Here is a 20,882-nt window from a genome sequence, read left to right as displayed (position 1 = left end):
TCGGCGCAAACCGAAATGCTGACGCGATGGGAGAATTATGCTCCGTGCCGTATTTCCACAGCCCTCCCGTCCCCGCTGCTGTTTTAAAAAACCCTAATATGTTATTTGCTTTACTAGTTTTCTTTACAACCAGCTCCCCATTAGCATCTCAGCTGATTAGAAAGGAGGCAGAGCTGAATCAGGAGAGATTACTGAGTTATAGCAGGAAAATCCAGCTAACCGGCTACCTTTGGGAGGTGCGTTTTCTTTTCTGTGCTTTTGGTGTTTATTTGTTTAGAAAAAACATTTTGAAGCGCAAACCCAAAAGTAACGGGCAGGTATAAGTGTCTGTGGCAAGAGGTCAGAGGTTAGAAATTCACGTCAATTCTGTGGTAGAGGCTGTGGCGTGGGACACGGAGAGGAAAAATATCTTTCCAGCAAGCAGCTTGTTGATTTTAATTAACACAGGGATTCTCGGCTAGGAACAAGGAACAACTCTCCATCTACTGGCTAGATGATTACGTCTCGTCTCCTTCCAAAACCCAATCCTCACTTAAGAAGGGCAGAGTTTTGAGGGAAGCTGCTAAGGTCTTAAGGTAAGAACCTGCCGGCGTGTTTGCTAAGAATACAGCTATTTAGACCTCACGAGTGTCATTCGCTTGTTTTTTTTTGTAGCAGCACAGAATGGCGTTTCCCCAGGTGTATTCGCAGGCGACATTTGGTACATGTGAGTGTGTTTTAATCTGGAAATAGCAGCCTTCGAAGATTGAGCCATTCTTCTAAATAAAAGAGGCGGCGGGGGAGGGAAGATTATTCTGGGGATTTTTTTGAAGCTTCTTTATCAGATACACCAAAATATGACCAATTCCCCGGGAAGCGTCGGGACCTTGTTCTGATTACAACCAGCATGCAAATACAACTGGGTTCACAGAAAACCATTAACAAGCTAACCATGCTGAGCCTCTCCAGTCTGAACACCACAGTTCGGTGCTAGGTTATCATCTTGCTCTGCCTCTTTCTTTCGGACGTGTGATTATGAGTGTAGTGGTTACTCCCCGTTTGGCTCTGTGTTTAGCATTATTGTGCCGCATTACTTGTAATTAAAATAACCTCTCCTCCAGCCAATGGATTCGTACACATTTCCAGGTTACCGGGAGATACAGTCGCTTTGCTCTGCCAGGGCTTCCCCCCTCTAATTGTTCTATAAAGATACTCGGTGTTGCTCAAAGACCGAGAGCCGGGGGGAGAGGGGCTGGTTTTGTGACTCTCCGAGGTAGCAGGGCACCAGCTTTCTCCGGGTCTGTCCGTTCGGGAATTGCCCGCAGAACACCGATGGGAATTCTTAGCAGACCGCAGCCGCTGGCAAAATGCGGGTACTAGCAGAGGTGATTTCGGACATCGAAGCGGCTCGGTCCCCAGCAATTGCGCGTTCTTAGAGCGCAGTTCATTTACAGCCCGCAAATAGCTATGTCCGAGCCCACTGCGGAAGGGCTGGGGGTGGAGAGACATTCAGATCCCCCCTGTGTGCCTCAGGTGCCTGCATTAGCCGCGGATTTTGTGGGAGGATTAGACTGATCGGTAAACGCCTTTCTCCCATCACTGCCTTCTAGAGCAGAAAACATTCAGGGTTGCAAATGTCACTGGAGCCGCCGCACTCCAAGGCCCGGCTATCAAAGGTGCTGCTGGTTGGGGGTGGGGAGCTGTTTGCTTATTTAATTACCCGGAATCGATTACATGGGAGATCGCTGGAAAAGGGCGGTCAGGTGAAAGAGGCGGTGTGCAGATTTGTCCTGTCTGTGGTCAGGTGGCCACCCCTCGATCCGGCTCGCCAAAGGAACACTAACACCCCCGCTAGCATCGCCATGGTGCGGTTTTCCCAAAATCAGCAAACGCCTGATTTCAGGCAGACTAAGGCAAAACGGCCTCTGCTTACAGCCCTCCTGCTGGAATGCCCCCCCCCCCACCCTTCTGATTAGCATTTGTTAGTTAAGAATGTCTAGGTAGAGCTTGTCCTAAATCCTCAGCACTCTGCACCAGATCCGCTCACGCCGTAAGATGCTGTAAGATGCTGTAGCCAGTAGCCAGTGGCAAGAAGAACACGGTCTCGATTACAAGACGGACACAAACGATCGCACGCCTGAAACCTGGTCGGGGCGCATGCTAATTACAAAGCTGAGAATGGCTTCTCCACTCGGAGGAGCAATTCAATGGGAGCGCCGAAGCGGAGGCACTGGCTGGGTTTTGTGATCGCTGCGACGCGTTCAGTGTCGCGACAGAGACAGGGCGACGTTTGGATGGTCTCGGAAACAATAGACTCCGTCTTCCCACTTTGGTCGGAGAGTCCCAGCCACGCCCTGCCTCTGTTTTTGTCACGACACATCGGAAATAGCACGGCACGCTGCGAAAATAGCCCCAGTGTTACCCCGCAATGTTGGACCCTTCCTAAAATGCCTCTGCGAGGGACAAGAGCGCGGGGGGGAGGGGAGGAGGGAGCCCTGTTAAATGAGAAACCAAATTTAGACTCAATTCGGCGCTCGTATGAATCGATTCCCAGGGGATAATCGTTCCATTGGATGTGAAAGGTCCTGCCGGCTGGGTTTAAATGATGAATTCTCTCTCCCACCCACCCAACCGAACCCAGCCAGCAACCCTCCCCCCAGCCTCCTGCTATGATAGCTGTCTGCAGCCCACCAGCCTGCCCGAGAGCAGCAGCGCTTCAAGCTACAAAGAGACACGAAATCTTAAGAAGCCTGAAGCCGATTTACCTTGGTCTTCTACGGGCCTTTTGGGAATGGAGAAGTCACGTTTGATGCTACCCACAAACTTTTCGTGTCGCTCGAGGTCAGGAGCGGTGCCCACGTGAGGGTGTTAAGCAGAAGGCAGCTTTCAGACCCTCCTGGCCTGCTTTGCTGGAGCAGCAGCAGCCAGCGTCTCCTTAACCGTAGCTGATGGAGCAGAAAGGAAGGACTCTAATTAATTAAGTGGGCCCATTTGTAAGGGGGTTAGTCACTTCAGAGTTCGGTTATGGGATCGGCCCAATTACTCTCAAGAGCGCAGTTGAGCCAAGCTCGTGATAGAAATGTATCAACCGGGGCGGGGGAGGGGGACGGGGTGTTGGTCTCTCTCAAACGCCCTGCCAGCTCGGAAGCGTCCCCTGGCCTGCACCTGCGGGCTGTTCACTGGGGCCGTTAGCAGACAGAGCGGGGAGGAAAGGGGAGTGCTCCAACTGTCCAAGAGCACTTCGCCTGGGCGCGCCCGGGGGCTGGTGCGGAAAACCCGCGGCCGGCGGGACGGGCAGGCCAGGAGAGGACAGAGGTCAAGAAGGGGCCCGGTGCCGGGCTCGGCGACCTGCCTTTATTTCCAGTCCGGTTCCAGGGGCGGGTTCACACTAGCCCACTCCTCCCGAAGCGCTGAGCTGCCTCGGGCTCAGCCTCCGGCAGCGCACAGCAGCGCGTATGCCCGGGCTGGAGGGACCCCGGCTGGGTTCTGGAGGAGAGAAAAAGCTCCCCCGCTAGCTGCCCACAGGAATATTTGGGAGGAGATCAAGAAAATGCTCAGGCCAGGCCACACTCGTTAGACGCGCAGCGGTAGCGGGGATGTTTATACACTCGCTCTGTTTGGAGTAATACTTCCCAGAAACACTGTAGGAGCTACACGCCCCCCAGCGCACACACGCTTGGAGGGGTGTTTCCGGCCACACAGTCTTTCTGCAAACGGCTGGACTCCCCTCCGGCGGAGCGCGCCCTCCTCCCCTAAGCCCTTTGCCCTCTCATTGCAGTCTTCGGGAGGCAGCGAAGTCTTGGCTTTCGAGGCCTTTTGCTGAAGCTTCACCTTGGCACACTTGCTGGCAGTCCCGGCGAGTGTGTTTCCCCTCCGCGCCGTGTCTTCCTTGGTGGGAGGGGGGCAAGGGATCGCAGAGGCAACTTTTCCACCTCCTGACCTGGTCTGGGCATCCCGGCGATCAATAGGTTGAACATTTCGAAATTCCTCCGCAAACCGCGCCCGCGGCCCCGGGCTCCTTCCCCTAGTTTACCCTGTTCGTGTGGCTTGCGGGGCTAATTGACTTGTTTCCCCCAAGGAGAACCTGCTCCTGCGAACACCCCCCTCAGACAACGACTGCTTTTCAGGAGACTGTGGGGTGTGTGGAAGGGACAGTCCCTCACCCCTTTGTGTCTGGCGTATCGTTTTACAGCGATTACTCTCCCATTAGAACAACAACCAGAAAACCTACCACAAAACCAAAAAGTTGATTTCCATCCAAAAGGGCTAATTACATTACTTACAGTAAATAGCAGCCCTGCTGTCCAGGGTCTAGCGTGCCAACCGAGACAAAAATCCCGGCTTATTTCACTTGATTGGCTTCATCTTTGTGTGAAATTGTAGCTTAGGAGCCGCGTTCTGGCCCGGGGAGGAGCGCAGCCGCACAGTCGGCAAGTGCCCTCCATCTCCACCGCGGAGGGGGGAAGAAGGGAGGCTGTGCGGCTGCCTGGGCGGAGGGGACTCCGGGGGCTCCCCCTAGGAGGAGTGCGGAAGGAGAGGCGGGCTGGGGGGTGTTGTCACGAGCCAGGCTGAGGAAGGCCCCCAAGGGAGGCCGGGGAGCAGAGCTGCCGCCAGGAAGATCCTGCGGCAGGGATTGAGGTGTCAGGAAACAGCCTGCAGCTGTTGCGGAGAAGGGTGTGAAAAGTCCGCGGGGAGAGGAGATCGCAGGCCCCGCACCGGCTGCCCGGCCAAAGCCCCTGCAGGCGGCCCGCCGACAGGTCCCAGGGCGCCCTCCTTGCCCTGCCACTGCCCCGCCAGCTTAAGCGTCCAGCCCGCGTAGCGCCCAGGCCGGGGGCTGCGCCCGGCAGGACCGAACACGCTGGGGAGTTTCAAGCCGCCCTGAGAGGGGCCAGGGCTGCTCAGGGTGACGGATCCCAGGGGCCGGGCCGGGGCAAGGGGAGCGGAGCCAGCCCGCGCTTGCTGATCTCTGCCCGCAGCCTCCCTCCGCCCGAAGCCAGGGGCCGTTTCGTCTTTCCCGGGCCACTGTAACTGCTGGGGCGCTATCTGAGCGCCTCGCGCTGAATAGCACTGCTGGCAGGTTCCAGCCGCTCCCCGCAATAGCAACTTCCCCCGCGCCCCCGGAGGGTCTCCTCATAGCCCTGCCGCCCCCAAGTGCCCGCGTGGGGGGAGCCTGAGATCTGCAAGCCGGCCGGCCCCACCAGCGGAGGCATAAACACTGCACGATCCTGCACTGCTGGGGGCAAAGGTTGCAGGGCCAAGGGGAGAGAGACACCAAAACAGCCCAGTCGCGCCGCCCGGCTCCCCAGCCCCGCACAGGATGCTCTGAGTTTCCTTGGTCTCTGTAACACCCTTTCCCGGGCAACTCCTGGGAGAGAGAAGGGGGGAGGGCGAGAGTTTGGGCTGGGATGGAGGGTGTAGACCCCCCCAATCGGCATGTTTGTCACTGCTTGCCCATCTCTAGGGGGCTGAGAGGAGTATGACAGGTCTTTGTTGTCTGAATAAAAATCAGTGGCAGCTCTAGGGAGAGAACTCCTCCTACTAAATTATCAAAAATGGGCTGGCTTTAGTCTCTTAACAAATTGGACAGAGCTCCGGAAAGCAGCAGTCCCAAATCCAACCTACAGGCACTGGGAACTTTAAAGCAACCAGGGACTGCTGAAAATAGCACTTTTTTTTGCTTTCTTTGTGTTCAAAACTAGTTCCTTTCCCGACCGGGTTGGCTGTCCCTCGTTCCAAGTCTCCAGGCAGGAGCCCCGCTCTCCAGCGCAGTCACAGAGTCTCCTGCTTGCGTTCGTTACTCTGATTCTATTTTTTTCATCTCCCCCTTGTTTGTTTTCTGCACATCTTCAGGAAGCCTTCGGTGCTCGTGAGAAGAGAAGCCACTATTGCAAACTCCCTCTGCCGTGCCGGGAGCCTTGGCGTGGACATTTTGGATGCCCTAAAAACTCTGGGGTCTGTATATGGAAATAGTGGGGTGCAGAGCAGAAGAAAATACTTGTCCTTTCCGTCCCCCAGCCATGCTTTTCCACGGGATCTCCGGAGGCCACATCCAAGGAATCATGGAGGAGATGGAGAGGAGATCCAAAACCGAGTCCCGCCTGGCCAAAGGCGGGCAGATGAACGGCCGGGAAACGGTAAGAAAGCAGCTAAGGTAGCCCTTTAAAGGGCACAAATGCAAGGCACTAACCTGCACCCTGATAGACTATCTGGGAGAAGAGAGAGACTCTGCTCCCTCCCTCCTCCAGTCCCTCGCGGCGCTTCGGTTCAGAAACATTTCGGCAGCTCCCATTTAAACTCCGGCCGCTCTCTAATGGAGGCTGTTTTGCTGAGAGGCTGAGCCGTGCCTCTGCCTAACATTTGTGTGTGTGTGTGTGTGTGTGCGCGCGCGCTCAGCTGACTCATAAGAGGGAAAATATTTTAAGTTTCATAAGAGGGACACGTTATAACTCATTAAAGCGGAGCAGACTTCTGGCTCCTGGGAGCTTCGCTTTTTCGTTGACCCAGGGGTTTGGGCCGGGTTTGGGAAATGTGCCTTTCTCCCTTTGCAGCCCTGGCACTAAACTGGGATGCAGAAAATATTGGCAGCAAATTGGTTTGTTTTCTTCGAGGCAAGGGGCGGCGTGGACAGGGAGCAGCATCGCTGAACGTTGTTTCCTACGATAAATTGTCTGGAAACAATCTCTCTTTTCTTAGCAATGATAATCGGGAGAAACGGTCGCCCGGCTTCATGCAGTATCTTCTGCAAAGAGACTGGATTCCGCCTTACTCCTACTTCCAGGGCTTCCGTTGAGCACTGGGGACACAAAGTAACCGCTTGGGAAACGGCTCTACCGTTTTGGGCTGTGCTGGGATCCCCCTTTCCCCGATTAAATAAACTCCCGAGGATTTGGCAATGTTAATTCAATTCTAACCTCCCCTGTTGCAAAAAGAAAAAAAACCCCATCCAACTGCGTTTGTATTTTCAGCTAAAAATAATTCGGTGATAAGAACAGATGGATTTTTTTAAAATAAAAACAAAACAAAAAGCGCCCAACAAACCCAAACGTGTTAAGTTTGTTTGGAGGTTTGTTTGTTATTTACAATACCCCGTCCACCTCCGTTTCTTATTACTGGGATTTCTTGTGGAAAACAGGCCAACGGAAACTTGACCAAGTTCATTAACGAAAAGAAAAGGCAATAATGTTCAGGAAGAAAATCCTCCCTGGGCACCTTCTTTTCATGGGGATCCTGCTTTAACATTTCGATCGTTCTCGGGGACTTCTTCATAGACTCTTTTCCCATCATTTCTGCTTCATGTGGCCTATTTGCATTTAGAAGTGGGGTTTAAAATAATTTAAGCGGTGTTGAAATTTAACAGGAATTGTAATTGGGAATCGCTCCACGGTTGCACATTTCCAGTGCAGCAAGGGGATCTTTTCCTACTGGTAGCCTGGACTTCCTAGCACCAAAAGGTGCCATTTTAAAGCTAACGGGGAAACTACAGACAACTCTATATTTTCTCCAGTCAGGACTAGAAAGTAATCCGTTTCCGTTTCCTAGTGAGGCCTAATCACCGGGCTACAGGTACTGACGTGAAGTTGCATCGTCAGATAAGGTTTAATGGGCTAACACCCATTAAATCCTTCCCCAGGGGAGATGGTCTGTTCCCCTCAAAAGCCAGCGCAAATGCAGCCAGTTCGGTTTCCTTTCCAGCAGCTGGGAGGTCTGGTCCGCCTGTGAGCTCAGCCTACAGTTCCTGCGGATCCCAGATTCCAGCCTCCCCGCCCCCCGCTTGTCTGGATGTCCTCTCTCACCCACTTTTGTGCGGTTGTTTTGCAGAACATGCCCCCCATGAGTCCCGAGAAGCCTGCTCTGTGTGCTGGTTGTGGAGGGAAGATCTCAGACAGATATTACCTGCTGGCTGTTGACAAACAATGGCACCTCAGGTGTCTTAAATGCTGTGAATGTAAACTGGCCTTGGAGTCAGAACTCACCTGCTTTGCCAAGGACGGCAGTATTTACTGCAAGGAGGATTACTACAGGTACAGATTCAGGCCTTACCCGTGCAAATGCGCATCTTTGCTCAGAACAGCAGGGGCCGAGCCGCTCCTCTCTGGCGAGGTACAAATAGGCAGAGACGCGTCATTTATAGACCTGTGGCTTTAGGGCCACTGCATCTCACGTGCCCCCCTCTGGAAACGTCGCCCGTGGAACTTATTGACGGGGGATGCCGAGAGAGCCGAAGTGAAAGCACGTTACGGTGTAAACATCCCCGGGGGGCACAGGCGGTTCCCACTGGCGTAAGCGCTGGGAAGTCACTGCCCAAGTGCCACACAAAAGTGTCGCTTGTGTTTCTTTCCCGTTCCCGCAGAGCCGGGGAGGGGTTGGGCCAGGTCTCCCAGCTAACGGGGAACAGCTATTGTCAGATTTGGAGAATGCAGCGGAGAATAGCGGGGGCAGCTGTTAGCGGGGTAACACACCGAGCCCGTCCCTGGCAACTCAGGCCTGGGTTTGAATTCTCATCGGGCAGTGTCTCTGCGCGGGTGGAATTCCCAGCAGAGTGCAGCTTGGGGTGTTTTTGCTTTTCTGCCCCTCCCCCCCATCCCGTGCCCAGTTCCCTCTGCCCCTCACTAGGGCTTAGCGTGGGAGGAGCGCAAGGGGAGTGAGAACAAGCCGGGAGGGGGTATATAAAGATCACTGTCCCGAGGAAATCGAAAGTGGGCGATTTCTGGTCCAGGCTCGTTTTCTCACTCGCAAAATTTCTACCGAGCCCAACGCGTTTGCATTAGCCGGAGAGCCTACGGGGAAGGCTGGGCTCCGGGGGGACCAGTTGCAAGACTTGGCGGGCAAATATTATTAGGCTCAGTTAGGAAGAGAAGGAGGCGTGAGCTAGGCAGTACCTGGCGCTTGCCCTGGCCTTTCTGGTTGATACCCACTTTTCTCTTTTCCTCAGAAGGTTCTCCGTGCAGAGATGTGCCCGCTGCCACCTTGGGATCTCAGCCTCCGAAATGGTCATGAGAGCCAGGGAGTCGGTTTATCACTTGAGCTGCTTCACCTGCACCACCTGCAACAAGACTCTGACCACGGGCGATCACTTTGGCATGAAGGACAACCTGGTTTACTGCAGGGCCCATTTCGAGACCCTTTTGCAAGGCGAATACCCCCCGCAGCTGAGCTACACCGAGCTGGCTGCCAAGAGCGGAGGGCTGGCGCTGCCTTACTTCAATGGCACCGGCACAGTCCAGAAAGGGAGGCCCAGGAAGAGAAAAAGCCCAGCTTTGGGAGTGGACATCGTCAGTTACAACTCAGGTGGGAACGGTGCCCTGAACCTTTTACTCACAGACAGGGGCCTTCTCAGACGTGCCCCGTCCATCCCCAGCCAGGCAGCGCGACTGTAACTCAGCCAGGCCAAATCTTGCTTAGCCATTGGAAAATCAAACAAACCGTCCTCTGAGGGCCGGAGCCCTCGCGGGAAACCGAACAGCAGCCCTTCTAAAAGGGCTGTCCGCCTCTATTAATGTCACTTCCCAGGGCAAACACAGCGCCCCGCGCCCAGCCCTAAGTCTCGGGCGATGCGGTTGTTTTGCCCGTTTGAAGTGAAAATCAAACCCTTAGCCACTCGGACCCCGATTCAGGGTCACCCACACTGAGCCACATACAAGAAACCCGGAGGGAGTAAGTCTGGTGTCCGCAGGCCTACACACAGGCCTTCATGTGACTCCGCAGCTGCTCAGCAGCGGTAACCCCCATGCCTGGGCCCAGTTTTGCTGGCACATTTCCCCCCAGCAGTTCTCTACAGCGGGACGGTCCCCACGAGATTCACAAGGAGCGAGGAAAGGGGGGGAGGGGGCAGCACGGCTGTTTGAAAGGCTTCTCGCGCCAGGCGCTTTGCCATCAAGTGTCAGGGGCCCGAATGGAGCCGTCCCGACCAGTCCCCCGACAGGCGGGGCAGGGTTAGCCGCAGGCCCCAGTTTAGAACTGAGCGCTCCCCGGCGAGTCTCGCGTGGCCCTGCCACTCGGCCGGCGCGGGGGTTGTGCAGCGAGCTGCTTGGCGCGCCCTCGGGTAGGCAGGCAGGCTTGGACCCCGGTGCGCGGGATGCGGAGTGGTGACCCGCAGCCTGACCGGGAAAGGCTCCTGGCGGCGTGTCCCTCGCCACTTGGCACCGCGCTGCGCTGGCCCCGCGGAGGGCACCCAGACAAGGGGACTGCTGAGCTCTGTGAAGCCGCCCCCGGCCGGCCTGGAGCCTGCTCGCAAGTCCAGCCTGTTGCCGCCGAAACAGAGCGCTCCCTCCCGCTCCCCGCCGCAGGCAGGCGCGCCTTTGGGGCTGAGTGAAGAGGGCCTGGCTGCGGAGCTGCTTAGCCGAGCGAGGCTATTTCAGCTCCTCTGATGCGTGGGCAGCGGAGCCAGGGCCAGCAGCGCATTCATTGTTCTGGTTAATTGGAGATGACATTGGAATCCCTGGCTGCTGAGCGGCCCCTCATCAGGTCCCGAAGCTGGCCCCGGCAGTCCGGGCTCTAGCTGCCAGGGGCGGACTGCGGGCCAGGAGCGCAGCTCGGGCTCCCCTCCTCGCCCGCCCGCTCCCGGGACACCCCTCGTTTGTAGAGACAACTGGCTGCTGGCGTTGGGGCCGGGCGCTCGGGGAAAGGCGCGAACAGCGGCCACAGCGAACAGCTCTTGGGGCACGAAGCGGGGCGCGATGAGACGCGTTGGTGAAGGCAGCTGTGGGGCCTCCGCTGGGCTCCAGTCTGCTCGCTCTTTCGCCGCCTCCTCCCCACGAAGGGAGTCGAGGTGAGCGGGGCAGCTCCCTGCCAAGGGGAACGCGCCCCCCTCTCCCCGGAACGCAGAGTTTACCCCGGGCAAAGTGCGAAGTAAACGGCGCCGCTCCTCACCGGTTCTTTGAACTCGGTCAAGATGCGCCAACTTGTTACTGGGCGCAGGCAAATAGGGTTTGGTTCGGCGGCAGCGGCCCGGGGAGACGTGGAAAGGCCGGCGCGGGCACATGGCCTGGAGAAAGTACATTTTACAGCCAAACGAAAGACGAGTTAGTGGTGATAATTCCAACCCCGTGACCGATTTCCCTTTCGCATGCAGGCAAGCAACAGACGCCGGTGGGTCTAGGATGCCATGAACTAGACAGCATCGCCCCGTACCAGAAAAGAAAAGACACGTGCATTATGCAGCCACTTAAAATACATTTGCCCTCGTCTGCCTTTGGATTCAGGATGGAGAACGATTCTTTTCTGTAACTGTCTCCAAAGGGTAACGAATCTAACTAGAAGTAAATGTACAGGGCTAAAAACATGAACTTAAAGCAACTGGAGAATTGGGACACGTACACGGGTCGGGGTTTAAAGATACATCCTTTCCCAGCGCGGAGGAGAGTCGAAAAGGCAGGATGCTAGGGTAACTTTCTTTCAGATATTAGCCAAAACACGTGCTGGCTTTATCTGGAATCCTGAATAGTGATTCTCTAGTGCAACACAACAGGATAGAAAGGACGAGCTGAAAGTCTTGTCAGGCGCGGTGCATTTGATTTTAAAAGGCCTCACTAAATAACCTCAGTCGGTAGCAAGGCAGCAAAAAGGCTTTTCCTCGTGGTGGTATTTCATTAAATTCTTCGAAAGAAAACCAGTAAGTTTTCCCACCTCTAAAATATTCTAATTCCAACAAGTCTATCCTTACTTTTCAAACTCCAACATGTTCGAAGTGCTAGATGAATGTGGCAGTGACCCCTAGTGGCATTTGAAGGCAGAACTCGTTAAAGAACTGCCTTGATCAGATCAATACTAAAACCGAACATCTATTAGTCTTTAGATGTTTAACTGCAATCTGATACCATGGTGATTTCCTGAACATGGCCACTAGTGCTCAGTGATTGTTTTGTCGCTTAGCTCTAATTCACTGTGAAAAAATCTCTAAATTTAAGAAGTGAACCCTAGAACATAACTCAAACATTTCCATAATGCATTTGGGCTAAAATCTCAAGTCTTGAAGGCTGAACTGGACAGCTAGACAGAAGCGGATACTTGCATTAAAAGTTAGATTGTAACTGAGGATGTAACAGAATCTGAAGAGGGGCCAAAAACTAATCTTTCCAATAAATCAAGAAGCCTTCTGAATCAAAACACATCTTTCATCCTTTTCATATTTCATATTCCATAGGTCATTATGGAAGCAACCCCAGTTTTAAAAATAGAATGAAATGTATTGCTAGCCCTGATTCAGCAAACATACAATGGAGAAAAAAAGATTCTCAAACAAGATTGTGTTAGGTTATGTGTGTACTGTTTATGGATGTGTGTGTGATTATATTTTATACATACACCCACACAAAAAGGAAGGAAAGTGTTGTGGCTAGAGACACTGGAGTAGAGATCTAGCAGAACTGGGTTTTGTTCTTGGTTCTGACACAATCTTCTTTTGTGATTTTGGTTGAATCATTTAATCTCTTTGTTTTTCTGTTCCTCAACTTTAAACTGGAGACATAACAATGCTTCAGAGAGTTCTGAAGCTAATTTCATTAATATTTGTGAGGGGCTCAGTTATTACAGCAATAAGTGTCCTACAAATTCATTTATTTGATCCATATTAGCTGCTATATGTGAGAAATAATTTCTATTTTGAGAATAACCGCATTAAACAATTGTCCCAGGGATAGAAAGATAATCAAAACCAAAAAGCATAAATTATCTAAAAATGAAGGCCATTTTTCTTTCACTATGGCAATGTTTTGCAGAGCTATTGCTCAAGGATTCACACTTTTATGGAGTGTAAATGTAATAGCTATGCAAAGTGTATTTGGTGAGCTCTTGGCAGTGGGAAAAGTATTGTACTGTCCATTTTAAAAAAAGATGGTGCAAAGATGCATGTAGTAATGTATTGTGTGAGTGTTAGCTAAAACTTAGGTTTTCAGGCAATGAGTGCTGTTTCAGCCATGTAGAAAATAGACAGGTGTAATTATTATATAAATTGGGATTTTCAAAGGTAGATATGAGCCTGTCTCCCATTGACTTAGGGATCTTTGAAAAGCCAAGCCATAATAAATAAATAACTGCTCAGAAACCATGGTGATGAATATCCTATAACAGTGTAGACAGATAGATAGAGAAATTGGCATTGTTGCTGCATAACTTGATTGCTTTAGTGAAAAATGGCCTGCAACTGGCTAAAATAACTTCTTGGAGAGCCAGATTCTGATACGCTGGTTCACCCTGAATATGATTTTACTATTCAGTCTCGCTGAAGGCAGTAGCACTGTATGTGGAATAAAGTATTACTGAGAAAGATAAAAAATATTGGAAACCTGGTCCTAACTTACTTCCAAGGTAATTTCTACTTCAAGATGGTTTCAGAGCTGTCACTTTATTTTCTTTGAAAGTACAGATATGACTTTAATTGCAGCTAGAATCTCTTCCATCCTGGGTGAGCTTTCACCTGAACCTTTGTTCATGTGTTTTCCAGCTAGCATATGTAACTGTTGATTTGTCTCTTAATTCAATAGGGAGCAAAGCTCTGAAAAGGCTTGTGTTTTTTATTTTTGGGGGAGTTGAAAGTTGTTTTTAGCACTGCAAGCCTCAGAGGCTCTATTGACTGATGCAATGCAAAGCATTAACTATGGGCTTTTCATATTTTGGGGGGGTGGGTGTGTAGGAGTTGGCTGTCTGGTCAATAAATCCAGCAGTAGGGAAGTAGACCAAAAAAATTCAAATTTATTAATGAAAACAGGGATAATTTACATGATACATTTGTAACTATTTTTATTATTTTTTTAATCCCTATTATTTTTACGTGACAATCAGGCTTGTCCCCTGTGAGATTGAGGTGGTTTTGTACGATATGAGCCTGACATTTATCAGATTGTTTTTCAGGCCAAACAGTAAAACATGGATGATTTTGTTATTTTCCTTGGCATCTGTGTCATTTCTGTCCCAAGAATAGGCAGTGACCCAGCACTATCCCTGGCTCGGTGTGCAACTCAGTAATCTGTAATTTATTTCTCAATCAAAGTCACAGTAGCAACCTTACATATCATTAAATCAAGGCAGAGCTTTAGCTTTGTTAGCTGGTGGTTGGTCATTCTGCAAAATGCTCTCTCTGAATGCATTTATTTTGAGTTTTATCAATTAACAGTTCAGTATTTATATTTATGAAAACAAGCCTTCCCATCCCTGCTGCTGATTTGGGAGGATTCAAAATGTTGGTTTGATATTTGCTCTTCTCTCAAGCTAAGGTGGTTTCAATGAGTGAAATTTTAAATGACTCTTTGGCAATACAACAAAACCCTTCCTCACCAGAGGGACCTAAAATTTAATTCCAAAGAAGTGAAATTTAGCAGATTTGCCCTGTCCTCCATATACTGTTTCCTTACCAGGTGTCTACCCAGGAGCTATAATAAATGCTAAAAACAGGAAAGGGCCATCCTCCTGATCTTTATTTGTTGATCTAAATCCCACTTCCTGTCCATCCCAATACAATATTAGCTCAATCCTCTCTTTTCCAAAAAGAGCATGTGATTTAGGAAACTTGCCTTAGATTTATTTACACCAGTAAATAAATAGATTCATTTTCATCACCAACTTCTTGTTGTGTCATGTTGTTTACTGATCAGGTTGTAATGAGAATGAGGCAGATCACCTGGACAGAGACCAGCAGCCTTACCCCCCCTCTCAGAAGACTAAACGCATGCGCACCTCCTTCAAACACCACCAGCTCCGCACCATGAAGTCCTACTTTGCTATCAACCACAATCCAGATGCCAAGGATCTCAAGCAGCTTGCCCAGAAAACGGGCCTGACCAAGAGAGTTCTGCAGGTAAGAAGCCACCATCACCAGCTTTGACAAAACTCCCTTCCCTCTGCCAATACAATAGTATCTCCCTTATTTAGACTGTTATACGTATATCTCTTCTTAGTGGAATATTGCTGTGTCCCTAGGGAGTGTGCATAGAACTTACCGGGTAAAATACTGTATGGCAGAAGTGCCCAGTGTATAGCTCACTACCCAGATTCAGGCCACAGCATTTTACAATGTGGGTTGTGATCAGCCTCATCCTTGATATGAAGGAACTCTCCAGAGTCTACAAGCCCCATGTCACTATGTGGTGACCTCTATAGGAAGGAGATAGAAGCAACTGGCTCCATTTTACCCAAATCAAGTGCAGTCTTTGGGTTCCCTTTAAGTTGCCGCTGTGGCCCTTGGTTGGGCAAAGTCTGGTTTTCCCTGGGATACAGCAAACAATCTTTGGCAGATATGATCCTCTGGGTCCAAATTGCTCCCTTTCTCCATGTCTATCACTAAGGACCTTCATAGTAAAATCAACAGTTAATCACTCCCCTGCCAAAGATACTCCTCCCCCTGCCAAAAAATCACAGTAAAACACCTGTAAATCTCTGCTCACTGTGTGCTAGTGAAGTTAAAGGGAGGTATCTAGTGCTGTGTGCAATGCACAGAGGGCAGGGATCAAGGCAGAGGGAGACTCTATTAGCATGATTTGCTTGCCTGTGTTACATGTCACCTAAAATATTTAAAATGAGCCCACGGCTATGTATGGTAGAGAAGAACTAGGAAACCCATATTAATAACTAGTGCTATAAGGGATGGCGTAATTTCCCCTTCTTAAGTGACCAGACTTTAAAAATGGTCACAAAAGTTTACCAGCTCAAGCACAAAATCCTTACCCATCCTTTACCATGATGACCTAGGTAATAGAAAAAACATCTCCTCACCCCCAAGGATATGTTACTTGCCCATTCAAAAAGTTACTCTCCTTGGATGAGTGGGTAAGAAGAATTCTGCAAGGCTGCTCTAAGAGATCATGGGCTTCAATATGCCATTAATCAGCACACACAGTGCAAGGCCTAGAGTACAGATGCCTTTGTATGATGGAAATGATACAAGCTAGCAGTAAACAAAGATGTAGAGTTACGTAGATGACTTGCCAAACAAAAACAAACATACAAATACATAAAAGCAAAAACGAAAAGCAAACATCGGTAAAGAAATCAATTGGGATTGGTTTGCAGGTTTGGTTCCAAAACGCAAGAGCCAAATTCAGAAGGAACCTTTTGCGGCAGGAGAATGGGGGTGTCGATAAAGCTGATGGCACGTCACTTCCGGCACCGCCCTCAGCAGACAGCAGCGCACTCACTCCACCCGGCACTGCGACCACTTTAACAGACCTGACCAATCCCACTATCACTGTAGTGACATCAGTGACCTCTAACTTGGACAGCCACGAATCCGGGAGCCCCTCACAAACTACCTTAACGAACCTTTTCTAACATTTGAGTTTTTTTATTATTATTCTTTATTATTATTTACAAGACTTTATTTTTTTTAAACAAACCCACAAAATATTTGGAAAAAACAAACAGCTTGGTGTGTAGCATCTGCAGCCACTTGGCAAATGAGTTTGCAGTAATATGTCTCCATTATAAATGAACATATTTTGTCTATAAATTGTATTTGGATTTTTTTTAATTCATCAGGAAAATTAAAGGAAGGTTATGAATCATTCTAATAAGTGCCTCTTAAAATTGTATATTACTTATTTCCAGAATCTTGGGGGGAGTCACAAGGGAAAAGAAAATTATGTTCCCATTCTGATAACCTGTTAAAAAGGCCTTTTACACTTCATTTAAAACTAATAGTTTGCTGCTCCAGGATTGTATGTGCATTTATGGAGTTTCAGAGTCCTAATTCTAACTTTATTTCCATAATACATGTTTAAGTTTCAAACTATGTATTTTTGACACCCACAAAACAAATCAAATTAGGAATTAGAATAGAGGCATTCCAAGTATCAATACTTTTTCTTCTTCTTTTTGTATAAATATTAGTTATGAACTTGACCCTGTATTCATTGAGCACCCAAAATTCCCATGCAGGTCAACAAACCCAACCCTGCAAGCCATTCATCCATGTAGAATGTCGATTGACATCAATGAGAGTAGGGCAAGGATGGAGGACTTGCAGAATTAGGCTCAGTGGGAGTGGAGTGTGGGTAAAGATTGCGAGATCAGGCCCTTGGTCTGTGAATTCTGCGTTATGCACACCCAGTACCCTGGATCCTGCAAACACTTATGCTCCAGAGTAACTTTGTGCATGTATGGAGTCTCACTGAAATAAACAGCAGAGGAACTACTCAAATGAAAAATCCTACTGATTTTAATGGGTTTTCTTACATGAAAAAAGTTATTCTGGTGCATGACTGTATGTGGACTTGGGCCTCAAGGCTGAATAATTCAATACAAGTATTAGCGTTGTATAGGCAAAATTTCATTTTTCCCTCTCTGCCGTAAATGCCACTGATTTCAATCTCAAAAATGAAAACAATCCACTCTACATGGCTGTGATCCTGCACCATTAAAGCCAATGGGAGATTTGCCATTAACTTTAGTGATTGTAGGAAGAAATTCTAAAAGTATACACGTGTTTTTTACTACGACAATTCTTGACAAATTAAATTTTTTCAGGGAAGATGGAAATAAGCAAAATATAATTTATTAAGATGTTTAAGGAAACTGATGTTAGTACATTTTACTCATGCTATTTTGAATTTACTTTAGATGTTTCATGAGATTGTATCAGACACTTTGTTTAATACATGAACTTAAATCTTTAGTACATTAATATTTCTAATATATACTTTAGTTTTTTAACTTTTGTATAAAGGAAAAATGCATTAGAAGAATTCTTATGAAATTTGGAATTGGCAGCGGATAGCTTTGAGGCAGATAAACTCAGAAGTCCTTGTGGATGCTGATCTAATTACATTTCCTAGTTTACAATAGCAATTTTTCTTTCTTTTTTTTATTTTAATTAAGCTAAAAGTCTGAATGGTCTGGGCAGTGGTGAATGTTCATTTGTTCCCTTTTATTGTAGTTAAAAACAATTAGACTGTGGAAAGTCTCAGAAACAACCAGTCAGTCAAGATCTACATCTTGCTTTTAGTGGATTGTTAAGAATAACTTTGCACATAGAATCCACTTTTTAGACCACATCAAATTTCTCTGTTGGTGGTGAAAGTGGCTATTTAATATATTTTAAAGGTGTCCTTTTTGGCTGTAGAAATGTGTGGTTATGTATTGACAGTTCACTGCCCACATTAAAGTGCATTATTGTAACTTTTGCTCAGGGTTTTTAGAAAATTAGCACAGAAAAGTAGCTTATTTTTTAAAAAAAGATGGAAGAGATGTTAACACTGTAATAGAAGAAAGGTGTGTTTGCCATTATATATTTAGCAAGTATGGTTATCATCTTCTATGGAGCTTAAATCTTGACTTTTCCAATTTCTATTACCTTATGGGCATTTACCACTAACCAGACCAAACAACCTTGGTAAGGCTGAGATCTTTATTAATACACTTTTACAGGTAAAATATTGATACTTATAAATTTTGTTCTTTGACAGAACAATATATGGTACTATAGATCTACTTTATTAAGTAGACTAATTATAACTCAGTTCTACTATGTGCCTTATGATATAACTTGGGAGTAAGTTTGTGAAAAATCAGGATATATGTGTTGTTTGTTAAATTAACTGTTTTAAGCCCTTTTGACACCTCACTAGTTTTGTACTGTTTTACCTCTTATTTCTGAAACTCTTTTTATGGTGTATCCTGTTAGAGGGGACAAACATGTCATAGAAAGCAGTTGTGCACTCTTTCAGATATAGTTGATAAATTCAATAATCTTATATATTGAGCTTCGTGTTTATAGTACAGTAAGTGGTCTAGCAAAATTGTCCATGTTTCTTTGTTAATTGATAAATGCATTGTATAGAAACTATTTCCCCTAAATATTTATGGACCAAACAATTGTGATATATCCTATTAAATTTGTGTGAATAAATCATTTTGGATCCAAGGAGTTTTATTGCCCATCAGTTTTTTTTTAATTTAAAGTCTATCTGTACCAATGTGTCTCTGCATTTTCACTATGAATGAATGAATGAATGAATGAATGAATGAATGAATGAATGGTGTAAAAAATGGGAATGCAAGCTTATAAATGTGATTTCTTTTTAGGTTTTCACTTTCTCCATAGTAAATGTACTTTTTTGCACATGAAAAGTAATGCCCCATTGATTTGATATTGCAACCTTATTTTAGGCTTTTAAAACTCAATAACTAGCAGCTAAAGTAATTGCATGAAAAATATAACAAATAATTATGGTGAAGTGAATCAAGATTTAATGCTAGGTATATTGAACACAAACTAGAATTGCAGACCCCTAAAAGCCAGGTTGCTCTGTAGTTTAATAAATTGTCACTATGATTTCTTTCAGGGAGAACAAATCTTGGGGCATTACAGCCAAACATCCCGACGTTTGAAAATTCCCTAAAGTATTAAAAGAAGGGGAAAAGTTTGATCGGAAATCCACTGCAGTGAAGACAAAGACATTATTAGGTTATGATAATCATACATTTAAAAATATATTGAGCCAAAAATTAAAACATAAAATAAAAGACTCAAATGTCATTTCCTGAATGTTAACAAAACACATGTTATTTTATGGTGTTTAAATATCAGAACAAAAGGATTAAACAATTTGTATGGTATTAAAAACAAATTCAGAGAAACTGTGTATAAAAGCAGAGCAACCTGGCAGCAAATATACCCAGCCCATATTTGAAGACAATTCTTCTTTAAAAAAAATAAAAGTCACATTTGTCAAGCACAAGTACTTGTAAAATAAAATCCCAATGCATTCATTCCACCTGCTTGCTAATGTGTATTAGTCATATCTGTTAAATGGCATATTGTAAATTCAGAGAAAAAACTTTTCATTCATTTAAGATCATAGGGATCAAAACCCAGTAATTTTAGTACGATTGTTTCTGACTTCTTTTTTTAATAAGACAAAGAAATCTGCATGCACTTTTCCATCTGTCACCAATAGTGTACATTTCTGTATGATGAATTTTCTCTTTGATGTTTCTTGTATACTAAATAGCTTTCATTAATAAACATTTTATTTGATGCAAACATAGTTAACTTTATGTAAACACATATCTAACCATTGATATTAATTTTAATTCAGTTTTTGAAAAGAAACAGTATAGTACATTTCTATCATGTTATACATAGGAAACCAAAATAACGAAGTGGCAATATTATTGCAAAGTGTAAAATTATTTCTTTTAGTGTTTACATTTTTAATTTTCTTCTCTTCATTTGTTGTGTACAATTGACATATTTAAAACAAAATTAATAATAATTCCATCAGCCTCAACAACAAAAATAAACAATAAAATCAGCATAGGAAAGCATATGCAGTATAGGATGCAAAACCATCAATGACTTTTTAGAATACAGCGGTATAATTTATGGAATCCTGCAACGTTTACATCTTCACTATGCAACGAACACATTTGTTGAACTGTTAAGAACAGGCTGTCCTAAGAAAGAGCTGATCTTTGTCCATTCCAAATCACAGCTGAGTTTAACAAGACAACAAGCAAGTGTAAAAATAACAAATTCTTTAGTAATGAGGTTTTGTAATTGTTCAAAGTACTATTTGCAGAAAGTTTTTTTAAACTATATTGCTATTTAGCTGTATATCCAAAGCATATGTTAAACAAATTAACATATGCAAGACTTGCCAGAAAACCTTTTCATGAAGATGAAATTTTTATTATATAGAAATGAACCCTATGTAAACAATGTAACTTTTATGAATACTGACAGACATTAAATATTTCACTTACATGTACATCCTCAGCATTTTGAATGTTTTCTTAAACTCTGAGTTTCTGAATAAGAAAAAGAAAATCCAAACAACATCATGCATTATTAACAGCATAATACAAAATTGCACACAGATTACTTCAATAATCTTCTGAAAATCAGTAACTAGAATATGCAAGCTGTAGTTAGCTATAATTTACTAGTGGCAGTTATGTTTATATAACATTTT

General features: G+C 46.5%; 1 protein-coding gene across 4 annotated transcripts; it reads left to right on the top strand.

Annotated features, from left to right (window-relative positions):
• The first annotated feature begins 413 nt into the window (after window positions 1–413).
• Window positions 414–20,678, top strand: LHX9 (LIM homeobox 9). 4 transcript variants are annotated; one of them, XM_006124650.5, is made up of 6 exons: window positions 414–575; window positions 5,830–6,113; window positions 7,798–8,000; window positions 8,912–9,267; window positions 14,568–14,770; window positions 15,982–18,842. In XM_006124650.5, the coding sequence occupies exons 2-6, from the start codon at window positions 5,940–5,942 to the stop codon at window positions 16,237–16,239; spliced, it is 1,194 nt and encodes a 397-aa protein (XP_006124712.1). In that variant the 5' UTR covers window positions 414–575; window positions 5,830–5,939; the 3' UTR covers window positions 16,240–18,842. The 4 variants fall into 4 exon arrangements, with proteins under 4 accessions (XP_006124712.1, XP_006124714.1, XP_006124710.1 ...); XM_006124652.5 differs by lacking the exon at window positions 414–575 and having other exon boundaries at window positions 4,761–6,113; window positions 8,915–9,267; window positions 15,982–18,849; XM_006124648.5 differs by lacking the exon at window positions 414–575 and having other exon boundaries at window positions 4,776–6,113.
• Window positions 20,679–20,882: the final 204 nt, after the last annotated feature.

This window comes from Pelodiscus sinensis, chromosome 9 (assembly GCF_052426305.1).
Source record: "Pelodiscus sinensis isolate ZL-2025 chromosome 9, ASM5242630v1, whole genome shotgun sequence".
NCBI classification, from domain to species: domain Eukaryota; kingdom Metazoa; phylum Chordata; order Testudines; family Trionychidae; genus Pelodiscus; species Pelodiscus sinensis.
Note: the sequence above shows the minus strand (reverse complement) of the source record. Positions and strands in the feature narration are given on the sequence as shown.

Coding starts and splice junctions, on each gene's coding strand:
- LHX9 (XM_006124650.5), top strand. CDS start 5,940: ATGGAAATAGTGGGGTGCAGAGCAGAAGAAAATACTTGTCCTTTCCGT. Junction 9,268..14,567: donor CATCGTCAGTTACAACTCAG/GTGGGAACGGTG, acceptor TTTACTGATCAG/GTTGTAATGAGAATGAGGCA. Junction 14,771..15,981: donor TGACCAAGAGAGTTCTGCAG/GTAAGAAGCCAC, acceptor ATTGGTTTGCAG/GTTTGGTTCCAAAACGCAAG.